General features: G+C 55.0%; 1 protein-coding gene across 3 annotated transcripts in view; it reads right to left on the bottom strand.

Annotated features, from left to right (window-relative positions):
* SH3PXD2A (SH3 and PX domains 2A) overlaps window positions 1-12,545 on the bottom strand; it is a 246,067-nt gene that overhangs the window by 106,754 nt on the left and 126,768 nt on the right. For all 3 annotated transcript variants that reach the window (XM_060099983.1, XM_060099958.1, XM_060099964.1), the window contains one exon: window positions 5,924-6,015. In XM_060099983.1, the coding sequence (XP_059955966.1) occupies window positions 5,924-6,015 (92 nt within the window). The remainder of the gene's footprint in view (window positions 1-5,923; window positions 6,016-12,545) is intronic.

Genomic DNA, 12,545 nt, shown 5'->3' with positions numbered 1-12,545 from the left:
CCAACAGCCCTGGGCGGCAGGCGCTTTCGTTATTCACACTCTACAGATACGGAAACCGAGGCACAGAGGGGCCAGGGAGCCCAGACCATCTAACTCCAGAGGGGTCGAGGATGCTGTTCACTCTGAAACCCTGACAGCGGGCAGTGCAATTTTTAATCTTGTTAAACGGCCCCAACCTGGGTTCAGTCAATGCTTATCAGGTGCCAGGCCCTGGGGGGCCAGAGATGTGGGCCCCCGTGGTGGGGAGAGACCATAAACAGTGTGGTTGGTGCCATGGCCAGGGCTACGGGCTCTGGAGAGGCTTGCTGGAAAGCCTGAGGGCTGAGTAGGACTCGGGCCGGGGTGGGTGGGCAGAGGGGACAGGAGCGCTCCAGGTGGAGGAAACGGCTGGGCCTGGGCGTGGAGGCTGGCGACAGCCGGCTGCAGCCCTGTGCAGGCACCTAAGGATGAGGGTGGTGTCCGTGGGCCAGGAGGCTGGAGAGATGAGAAGGCCGGTCTCAGGCCCTCGGGCCTCATGGGGCTGCACCTCCCCTAACCCTTCTCTGAGGAATGTGCATCCTGCGGGGGTGGTGCTGAGGACAGGGCTCCTGGAGGGTCCTCTGAGAACCTTTAGGTTCACTGTTTCAATGATGCAAATTTAAACTGGAACTAAAAGAGGCATTAGCTGGGTCACGTGGTTGACTGGCGTCCTGCCCGGCAGCTTGAGCTCCCATTTCCATCACTCTCATCACAGGGGAATCAGAGCTGAGGGACCGGCTGCTCGGGGGCTCCTTGTGGAAGCCAGGCCAGGGGACGCCTGCCTCCCTGGTCCAGTGGTCCAGGATGTGGGTCTCAAGCCCTCAAACACGGGTAAGCCAGGGAGAGCTGGGCCAGCAGGTGTGGCCCCAGGACCGGGTGGGTCATGTGCATAGGCCAGGGGGTCACCTTGGGTGCTGCAGGGGTGCTGGGTGTGGCCTGCACGAGGCCAGGCTTATCTGCTTGTCAGAATTGACGCTCAGGACCGCCCAGGACTCGTCCTGCGCTGAATCCCATTGAGTTCCAGGGATGTGTCCTTATCCCCCTCCTTCCGGAGCTGGTGATCAGGGCTCTCTCCACCCCAAGCCAGCCTCACGGCTGCCCCAGAATCCACACAGGAGAGGCTAGGATGCGTCATCCCCAGCTTCTCTTGCTCGCCCCCTGCTAGCTGGGTGACTTCCGGGGAGCCACTTCATCTCTCCGAACGGTCACATCACAGCCTACCGCCTGGGGGGGACTAACAGAAAGCCTGAATGACGTCAGTCCTCCATCCGGCAAATCTCCCGAGTGCCTGCTCTGGGCACTGGGATTACGGTTGTGATCCGAACACGTACGAGTCCCTGCTCTCCCAGACTGACATAACATGGGAGGGAACAGGTCACATGGGAGGTGGTGATAAGTTCCGTGAAGGAAGATGAAGCCAGGACGGGGAGAGCCAGTGCTGGGGATTTTAAACAGGGAGGCCAGCCAGGCACAGGCAGCTCTTTGAGTCAAGGCTGCAAGGAGGTGAGGGGCCAGGCTGGGGCTCTCCTGGGGAGGGGCGAAGTGTTCCAGGCGGAGGGAAGAGCCAGTGCGAAGCCCTCAAGGCAGAATGTGGCTGGAAGGTGTGGGAAGCGGCTGGAGCAGAGGCAGGAGGTGCCACCAGGGGCGACGGGAGGGGCAGGCGGAAGGGCCTCGACTCTGAGCCACCAGGGAGGCACTCAGGATTTTGAGCAGAGGAGGGACATGATCTGACCTGTATTTTTAAAAGATGATTCCTTCCCCTGTGTTGAAAAGGGACCGTAGCGGGTGAGGGCAGAGGCAGGGAGACCAGTCAGGCCAGAATCCAGGGGTGAGACGAGGCTCGGCCCCCTGGGGTAATAGCAGGGAGGTGGCGAGCTGTGGGCAGGGTCTGAATAAGCCGAAGGTGGCGCACACAGGATGTGCTGACGAGCTGCTTGGAGGGGTGTGAAGGAAAGAGGTGAATCTAGAATAATGCCAGCATTTCGGGCCTGAGCCAGGGGCCCCAGGAGAGCTCAGCGCTGCTCCCACACGGCAGCAGTACCCGTCGGCCAGTAGTTCAAGGAGGGGAGGGCAGGGCCCTCGAGCAACCTTCCTGGGGCGGCTGCCTGAGGAGGCGAAACCACCAAGGCTGCAGTGCCAGTCTCACCAAACGTCTCTGTAAAGAACAACCTTTCTGTGCAGGGACGGTGGTCTAGCGCAGCCACCAGCAGCCCAGAGGTGGGCCCCACCCTCCACCCACAGAAGCCAGTGAGCAGTCTGGGATCAAAGCCGAGGGGCCGGGCCTGTGGCAGGCCTTGTCTTCCCTGCAAGATGGAAAGGGCCACGGTCCCCCCACCCCAGCCCCCGTGAGCGCTCAGAGGTCCCGCAGCAGCACACTTGAAAGGGGCCAGGGTTATCTGCAAAATTCCAGTTAAATCCACAGGCTTTGATAATTTGATAAGCCACTCCACAGTCGCCCCAGAGTCAAAATAATGCTGTTCCTCGATCCTGTGTTTATGTTTCAGGACGGAGGGGGGAGGTGTACGGTGGCCTGGGACAGAGCCCTGAGAGGGAGGGGCTGCAGGCACTTGGCTGACAGAGGGTCGGCCCGTCAGCCCAGGTCACCCATGGGTCTGGGCTCTATGGCGAGCAGACTCTGCATGGAACACAGGTCTCTCTTGGCAGGTTCTGGAGGCTGAGAGGGGCCAGGGCGGAGAAGCCCTTTGGAACTGTGTGGCCACAGCTGACCCCACCTCCTGAGCCTCAGGCCCGTCTCATGCTGGAGGGGTTCCTATTCTCAGGCCATCTCTTGCCAGATGAGATGTGAACTGGCCCAGGTGTGTGGTACCACCCCAAGAAAGAGGCAGATAACCCCCGCAGCCATGGTGACTCAGAGGCTAAATGCTTTATGGCTCCTCCCTGCAAAAGCCAGGCTGTGATCTGCAGGGCTGGAGCACGCACAGGGCCACATTCCATTCCGTTCCACAACCTCCCACGAACAAAACTGCTGTGTGCTTCCAATGGGCCAATAGCATTGGCCGGGTTATCTCAGTGCACATGTCGTCTCCGTAAGCCCTCTGGACCGCTCCAGGAGTCCTGCATTCTCTCTTTTCAGGCATGGGGACACGGAAAGGCAGAGAGGCTGGGCAAATGATCAGAGATCACAGAGCCTTGAGCGGTGGGCCTGGACCCCAGAGCCTGCCCCGCAAAGCCACGCCTGATGCCTCGCCAACACACAACTGTCTCCCCGAGCTGGTTTCCACCTTCCTCGAGGGCCTTCCAGGGATGGGCAAGAGGCTAACCTACTGCTACTGGTGCTCGGGTCAACAGGTGAAATAGGACCAACTTATTTAGCTGCCTGGCAGAGAGTGGGTTTAGAGGCACGAACCAAAGGCAGGGTCAGTTGATTTTGTGGTGATGCACCTGGTATTTCACCCACCAGCAGCAATTCTTCTCCCCTCCTCTGGGCACACGATCATGTGTGACTCCAACGACAACCTGCCTGGGGAGGGGCATCTCCCCTCTCCCCGTGGAAGGAAGGAGAACAAGAGGCTCTGAGAGGCCATCACAGCTGGGGAGTGGCAGGGCCAGGAGGACCTGGTACACTGCTGCCGGTCTCAAGAGCCTTCCTCTGCCTTGGGAGAGTGAGGAAGGCTGGGGTGGGAACACAGAGGAGGGGGGACAGAGAGGATGCACTGAGAGGTGTCAGGACCACAGTCCTGGTCCCCTGATTCCTCCCCAAACCAGGGAGGGTGGGCAGGAGATGTGGAAGGAGTACCGGCCTCTGGAACCAGAAAAATCTGGGTTCAAGTCCTGACTCCAGCTGTGAACCTGTTTCCTCATCTGTAACACGGGGACAAGAGCATGTAACTCCCGGTGCAAACCTCTCTCACAAGACTGACTATCATAGTAGGTACAGTGAGAGCGATGTTTTTCCCGCTGGTGAGAACACACATTTGTATCTCATTTTTTTGTGTGTGGTACACGGGCCTCTCACTGTTGTGGCCTCTCCTGTTGCAGAGCACAGGCTCTGGACGCGCGGGCTCAGCGGCCGTGGCTCACAGGCCCAGCCGCTCCGCGGCATGTGGGATCTTCCCAGACCGGGGCACGAACCCGTGTCCCCTGCATCGGCAGGCGGACTTTCAACCACTGCGCCACCAGGGAAGCCCTGCATCTCATTTTGTTGTTTACAAAGCTCTTACCCAGCCCACGTGTCATCTAAGTTTCCAAGACAATCCCTGGAGGTAGCAAGATCACGGATTAATCACTCTTCCCTCTTTTACAGATGAGAAAGAGAAGGGGAAGGTACCTGAGTGTAGCCAGTCATGTGCCCAGTAAGCAGCAGAGTTGGGGTGTGAGCTCAACACCACACCTCCCACTCCCTGTGGCTTTCAATTGCTCTATACTGTGAACCACACTGTGATGAGTTTCTGATGGTTCACAGCATTTGTTTGTTTCATAATCCTTTGGTAGCCAGTAAAGGAGATGGCTTTTGTTGGGCCAGGTGAGCCTCTGAGCCGAGTAATGCTTTCCTCCCCCGGAGGGCCTAGGCCACTTTAGGCTCTTAGTCTTACAGCATGGGTGAAAAGAGAAGGGCTCCTTTGGGCAGGACTGCCACGTATGGGTGTGCAGACTGTGCGCTCTACTACCTCTATGGGCGCCGTTCACAGAGAGTGCACCGTTCACAACGGCGCCCCTGGAGCTGTGCAACACACCCTTGTCTGTAGGCTTTCTCCTCCCCATCACCCAATGGCCTCCTGCCTCTCCCCACCTGACCCAGACAATTCCTCTGTACTGTTCTTTCCCTTCCTTCTGTAGTACCCATCCCTTCTGCCTCTCTCTTGTCCACTCTGGCACTTTGAGATTTCAGGGGAACAGATGTATGGAGTGAGGTAATCCATCTGCATCCCCTTCAGTCCTCTCCCCCAACCCTCTCCCCTACTCGACCCTCTTTCCTGGCTGCCTTCTTCTGCTCATCAGCCCCTGGATTTTCCTCTCCATTGAGAAGCTACTCTGGGGAGTGTGGGCGAGGGTAGCGTTCTGAGCAAGAGAAGGTAGCCATGAGGATGGAGTTTGGGCATGTGCGTGAGAGACCAGCAAGACCAGGTAGGTCGTCTTGACCACCAGGCCCAGAGTACGCTGCTTCCAGAGAGGAAAAAAGACATGCTTGGCGCCCCATTTCTCCCCAACATGGAAAATCAGCCAGCCCTGGGTTCCACTCTCATGGGTTCAAGATTTGGGTTCATTCAAGTCACATGCCTGTCACATACCCAACCAGCTGCATGACTTCGGGACAATTCATCTAACTTCACGCCCCTCAGTTTCCTCCTCTGTAAACCGGGCTACGTTAGTCTGTTGGATTGGGTTGGCCAAAAAGTTCATTCGGGTTTTTCTGTAAGATGTTGTGGAAAAACCCGAACAAACTTTTTTGGCCAGCCCAGTAAAATGCTACAGGTAAAAGCCATTGAGTAAACACTCTGTGCACACTCATCGTTGTTTTTGATGATGATTATAAGATCTGTTGCAGCAGCCCAGGACCACTGGGTTATTCAGCAGGTGAGGTTCACCTGGGCAGCACGCGCCCTCCTGGTTCTGCATTTCAGCTGGGAGCTTGGTAGCGTCAACGATTAAGAGCAATGACCGCTAACCCTGGGCATCTGAACTGCATGACCATTATATTTTCTGTTATCTCATCTGCTCCTGACAATAACCTGTGAACTATAAAGGGTTTGCAGGAAAACCTGCTCCCCAGATGCAAAGATACCCTCCCTTGCCAGCTCTGGGGTCAAGAGAAATGAGGAACAAGCCTTGGCAACAGGAGTCTGGGGAAGATGGTCCACCTTTCTTTGGTGCATCTTTGCTTAGCCTCGTTGGCCTTGCCAGCTCTCCCCCCAAGCACACGGAAGAGGCTTGAGCTACCACTTACTCTTTCGGGGGGTTGACATCCTCCGGTCGGGCCTCAAAGAACCGAAAGACTTCATCACACTGTGAAATATGGGGTGGCAGCCGGACAAGTGCCTGTGGAAAGACAGGAAGAAAGGGCATTAGGCCTGATGAAACTGGGAACAGGAAAACCAAAAGCAGGGCCAGCTTGGGCCAACAGTGATGGGGGAGGCATGAGGACTGTGCCGAGGAAGACACAATCAATCAGCTACTCACCCACCCAACCAGACAACTAATCAAGGAATTAACTAATCAGCTAACTAATGAAACAACTCTCCATCTGTCCATCCACCCATCCCTCCCATCAACTAACCAACCACCCAATTAATGAACTAACCAACCAGTCAACTAATAAAATAACTTATTGGTCAACCAATCAACTTTTCAACCATCCAGCCAACAATTCAACCAACCAACTATCTATCTAGCCAGTTAACCAACTAAACAACCAGCCAAACAAGTGAAAAAAAAGGGGGAGGCCATTAAACCCTAGGTCTCAGGGCCCTCAAGAATGAATTATTCTGCATGAACCCTGAAAGAATTCTCTCTTGCCCACAGAATAAGTCCAAGATCCTTAGCCTGACAATCCAAGGTCTTTTCCTCCTGGCCTCGTCTCCCGCTAGCCACACCCCAGCTGCACCAGATATCCACAGTCCCTAAATACTCACTGCATGATTATTTAATGACAAGCTGATAATTCTATCAAGGACAACAGGGTGCTATGGCAGAGTCTGATAGGACCTGGGAAGATTGGGAAAGGAGGTGGTTTTAGGAAAGGCTCTTTCAAGCTGAGTCTTGAGGGTGGGTAAGAATTAACTGGTCAAGGTGAGGGCGGGGGCCGGACCAAGCATGGTGGTTCTAGGAGCTGAATGAGGTTGGTGTGGCCTGGTCTAGCAGGGCCTTGCTTAGGCCAAGCTGAGCTGAGCCTGAGGAGCAGAATAAACTGAAGGGTGTGGAAAGGCTTCTTAGAAGAATGGGCACGAGCTCGGCCAGAGGGGTGTGCAGGATTCAGACAGGCGGGAGGAGGTGAGCGTCCTGAGCGGGATAACTGTGCAGTCAGGGGTGAGGGCCAACTGTGAGCCTGCATCCAGGAGGGGTGAGATTGCACCGCTGGAAAGGGAGGGATGAGGGTCAGAGGTGATCAGTTTCCCGCTGTGCACCAGCACGGACTCCACACCTTGCAGCCTGGGCACGTGGACCACTGTCTCAGCTCAGTGCAGCGTGGAGCGGTGGGGAGAGGGTTGATCCTTTAGTCCAGACAGACAGGGGAGGTCACCGTCAAAGCAGGGCTGGGGAACGAGGCCAAGGGAATGCTGGGCTAGAGCCAGGAGAAGGAAGAGGCAAACCCTGGGCTACGGAAGTGTGAGGAGGAACTGCTGATAAGGAGGCTCCGGGGCGGTGGTCAGACGGGAGCCCGTCTCGAGCCTGTGCCTCTCCAGGCCCCCTGCACCAAGACTGCTTCAGGTGCAGTGACCCGACCTGGCAGCTCCCCTGTGCCAACCGTGCTGGGCCTCCATGAGTGTGGCCACCGGGAGCCTCACGATGGTCCTTGTGAGGGCAGATCTCATTCCCGTGTTACTGAGGAGACAGAGGGGTCAGGGAGGCCGCGTGGCCTGCACACAGGTGGGAAAGACCCTGCTAGAAGGGAAGCTCCATGCGGGCAGAGACTTTAGTCTGTTCTGTTGACTGCTGTGTCCCCAGATCCTAGAAGAGTGTCTGGCACTCAGTAAGTATTTGTTAAAAATGAATGAATGGGGCTTCCCTGGTGGCGCAGTGGTTGAGAGTCCGCCTGCCAATGCAGGACACACAGGTTCGGGCCCTGGTCTGGGAGGATCCCACATGCCACGGAGCGGCTAGCCCCGTGAGCCACAATTACTGAGCCTGCGCGTCTGGAGCCTGTGCTCCGCAACAAGAGAGGCCGCTGATAGTGAGAGGCCTGCGCACCGCGATGAGGAGTGGCCCCCACTTGCCACAACTAGAGAGAGCCCTCGCACAGAAACGAAGACCCAACACAGCCATAAATAAATAAATAAATAATTAAAAAAAAATTAAGTCGCTTTAAAAAAAAAAAATGAATGAATGAATAGGGCTTCCCTGGTGGCGCAGTGGTTGAGAGTCCGCCTGCCGATGCAGGGGACACGGGTTCGTGTCCCGGTCCAGGAAGATCCCACATGCCACAGAGCAGCTGGGCCCCGTGAGCCATGGCCGCTGAGCCTGCGCATCCGGAGCCTGTGCTCCGCAACGGGAGAGGCCACAACCGTGAGAGGCCCGCGTACCGCAAAAAAAAAAAAAAGAATGAATGAATAAGAGTTTGGTGTGCAGAACCACTGTCCAGTAGTGGTGGGACATGATAATGGGGCAAAAAAAGCACATGTGGTCTTGGGTTGCATTGATAGAAGTACAGTGTTGAGGAAGGGGGCAGTGATCACTTCTTCTCTGAGCTGCTCAGGTAACAATTTAAGTGTGGCATTGAGCACGACGGCCCTTCCCGAAGCCACACCCACACCTGGGCAAGATGGGACAAGACCTGATCTTAGTAGGTAAGACACACTGTGTAACTCCCTGCTGTTCCTTCCAGAGCCTGGGGCTTTCCAAGGGTCTCCAACAGATCCCATCCCCATGACCAGGAGAGAGATTAAAAAAAGAAAGGAAATTAACATTCAATGATCAAATACCACGTGTCAGTCACTTTCTTCGGCTCCCGGACTCTCCAACCATCCAACAAGCATGGAGCTTTCAGCGTGTGCCCTGGTGGTACAGGCGTGAGCCAGACGCAGCCCCTGCCCTCACAAGTGCACATCTGACGATGTGCCGTCCAATTCTGTCCTGGAGGTACCCATCATTGCTCCCATTTATGGTGGGGACGCTGAGGCTCCTGGTGGGGGGGTGAAGCCCCAACTAAAGTGGCAGAATGAAGCCCTGTGCTCGACGTAGGCTGGGTGGAACTTACCCCCAGAATGTTCAAGTTTTCATTTAACGCACATGGTATGTGCTGTTTTCTCCCCCAGGAGAGAAGGGCAAAAGGACAGAAAAAGTGAGGAAGAAGAGAGAAAGAGAGAGACAGAGACAAAGAGATGGAGGGAGGGAGAGAAAGACAGAGAGAGACAGAGACACAGATGGAGGGAGAGAGAGGCAGAGACAGAGAGATGGAGGGAGGGAGAGAAAGACAGAGAGAGACAGAGACAGAGAGATAGAAGCAGAGAGAGATACAGACAAAGAGAGAAACAGACAGATATACAGAGAGATGGAGAGGGACAGGGAGCCTGAGAGGGAGAGGGAGAGGGAGAGACATACAGAGAGAGACAGAGAGAAGCGGGGCTCAGGCAAGAGAGCAAGGGCTGCTGGCAGGAAGCAGGAGGGTGGCAGGAGGGAGCACTAATGGGCCGGGATGGGCAGGAGGCAGGAGGGAAGTGTTACCAGGGGCCCAAGCTGTGTGCAGAGTCACTGCCAGGGTGACCTCCCTGACCGGCAGGAGGCGGGGGTCGGGGAGAAGGGGAGCGGGGCAGGCGCCCTCCCACTTAGGCACAGAGCTGCTGGCCAGCTCCCCCCACTCTGCAGCAGCGGTGAACACAGGGGCTCTTCATGCCGACAGAGACCGGCATTCTGGGGGCAGAGGACGCGTGGGCTGGAAGGGCCTCAGACAAAGAGGCCTTTTGGGCGAACCGCTGCAGCATCTTTATTTAACAGGGAGCCCCGAGGGGAGCCGCGTTGAGGGCTCGTCCTGATTTCAGGCTGACAAGAGGCTCTTGGCTCAGAGCAGCTTCCAACAGAGCTGCCGCCAAACCCAGCTCTGGCCAAAATCATTTGGCAGGAGAGCTGGGTGCTGAGCCGTCAGTCCCCACGGCCTGGGCTGGCAATGACAGCCAGAGCCGGGGAACCCCCAAACCTAGCTATTCTTGGAGGAGCAGGTAGCGACCAATACATGGGCATCTTCAGGGCCACCACCGCCGGCTCAGGCCTAAAACTCTGCCATTGGACGTTCAGGATGTATGCCATGGGGTGGTTAAGTCAGGGCTAGGCAGATGGGAGTTTGAGTCCTAGGTCTACCGTTAACAGGCTGTGTGATGCTGAATGCCTTGCTTGCCCTCTCTGAGCTCAGTACGATAGATCTCATATGGCACCTATCTTTTAGGAGATTCAATGAGATCATGAATAGGAGAAGCCTAACGCAGTGCCTGGCACTGAGTAAACAGTAAAATTTAGTTATACTATTGTCTTCATTATCATTACGTTTTGGGTGAAAGCAGTGAGGTATACTAGAAAGAATGGGAGTCAGGAGACTTCAGTTCTACAGTAGGTCCAATTCTGCCATTATATACTTGCTCCATGACCTTGGGCAGCCACCTCACCTCTCTGGTTGTTGTTTCTTCTAGGATAAAATAGACTAGCTTCAGAATCTCAAACCGTATCTCATAGAACACCTGTTTGATGAGATCAAATGAGTTCTGTGGGCACATGTAAAATGGTGCCTTGTAGATCCCCATCTTGGTCTTGGTGGGCATCATGTTCATTAGCACAGCAAAGGCTCTGAGAAGTCCTGCAGGCAAGAAACCTACAGAGCTGTGTTCAGGCCAGTACTTATTAATAATAACGACATCCTGGGAATTTGACTCATTTAATCATCACATTAACTCTAAGAGATGAGTATGACTATGATTCTAGTTTAACAGAAGAAGAGACGAAAGCACAGAGAGGTTAAATCATTTCTCAAGGCCATACAGCTAATAAGTGGCGAGATGTTGAATGAGGTGTCTGAGTCCAGAGCCTATGCTCTGTCTGATCTGCAGCTCTGTACTTCCGCCAGCATTACCCACGAGTCTCTGACTGTGGAGCTGGTTTTCCAAACAATTCCTATTGACAGCCCATGCAACACAGCTAGGCAAATCCAGTCCAGAGACATTCTGAAGTTTCTTCCAGCTCTAACAGTCAATGGCTCCAGGACTGCAAATAGCACCCCTATCAGTGAATTCAGTGTCCAGTCTATCACCAGCCCGGTCTTTGCAAGTACAGCAGTGGCATGGGAGGGGGCCCCAGGCAGACTGTGCTCAGACCCTCTGCTTCGAAATGATCTCCCTCCAACGAAGCCCACCATGCTGGGTTATGTCTATCCCAGGACAAAAAGCAAAGTTCTGCATTGGTCAAAGCAACTGGGGGTGTCCTGCTCTTTTCACAGGATCAAACATTGTCCTATTTTTAGCAGCATCATTTTGGTTTCTAATCAATGGGAATCTTAGAGTAAAAGCCCAGTGACTCTGGGTGGGGTAGGGGTATGTGGTGGGGGGTGAATGGGCTGAGGGGGCTGAAGTCCTACCCATTTGGCCTCCACTCTCACCCCCGGGGCTGCTTCTAACCTGCTCCGGACTATTCCTCTTAGATCAGCATCTAGGAAGCTGGGGGCTCACCGAACTTTTATAAATCTGAGTATTTCAAACACATGAGTTCTCTTTTTGAAGGATCTAAGCAGCAAATTCTTCTGTAATGGAAATAGTGCTTAATTCGCCATTGCAGTTTAAGGCATTTCACAAGGGAGCCTAGTAATTGGGGCCTTGGGGACATGTCACCCTCCTTGGAGGTTTCCTCTGCTTGTGTGCGATCTTTGCATTGTGTCATCAGATACTTGCCTGGCCTCCCGCGTGGGACCAGGCTTCCTGCTTGTTAGTGAAGACACAAAGATAACAGATGGGGCCTTCAAGGAGCTCTTGGTCTGGAGAAGATGGACACACAGAAATTACCCTGCTATGGAGGGTAAGTGTGCAGCATGGAGGCATGCACGGAGTATTCTGGACAGCAGGTGTGGCCAGCTTCCTCCGGGGAGGTGGAAGGCTTCTGGGAGGGGCATTGTGGGAGCCAAATGCATCCCAAGGAAAGGGATTAGCACAGGCCAAGGGGTGGAAGTCTAAGGGAGTCTGGCTAGCTGGGGGTGGCTGCACTTCTGCAGACTGGGCTGCAGCACGGGAGCTGAGCCTGAAGCAGCCCATGGAACAACCCCACAGATGGCCGGGATCAGCCAGTCAGAGGTTCTTGTGGGGCTGATGAGGCTCCTCTGAAAGCCTTTAAGTAGAAAATGGATACAATCAGCTTTATCCCGGGCTGGAAATGCTTTCTTCCTGGGTCTATCTGGACCAGAGGAGATGGAGAGATTCTGCCACCTGGGTTTCCTCCGAGCACCAGACCGCTCAGGAGGCATGAACGCACCAGTCTTGGCTCTCTGCCTCAGTCTCCCCCATTAGCAACACATCTGGCCCAGGCCTGCCTTAGAACAAGGGGCACAAGAACAAAGTTACTCTCCCTGTATCTAGGACCGAGCATGCCAGGGAGCCCTGGTGCTTCTTTTGTTTTTTGCGGTATGCGGGCCTCTCACTGTTGTGGCCTCTCCCGTTGTGGAGCACGGGCTCCAGACGCGCAGGCTCAGCGGCCATGGCTCACGGGACCAGCCGCTCCGTGGCATGTGGGATCCTCCCGGACCGGGGCACGAACCCGTGTCCCCTGCATCGGCAGGCGGACTCTCAACCACTGCACCACCAGGGAAGCCCCCCTGGTGCTTCTTAAAGGCATCTGTTTTTGTTGCAACATGAACCTTTTTCTTTATTAAGGTGAGAGACAAT

Source organism: Mesoplodon densirostris, chromosome 1 (genome assembly GCF_025265405.1).
Source record: "Mesoplodon densirostris isolate mMesDen1 chromosome 1, mMesDen1 primary haplotype, whole genome shotgun sequence".
Lineage (NCBI taxonomy): Eukaryota > Metazoa > Chordata > Mammalia > Artiodactyla > Ziphiidae > Mesoplodon > Mesoplodon densirostris.
Note: the sequence above shows the minus strand (reverse complement) of the source record. Positions and strands in the feature narration are given on the sequence as shown.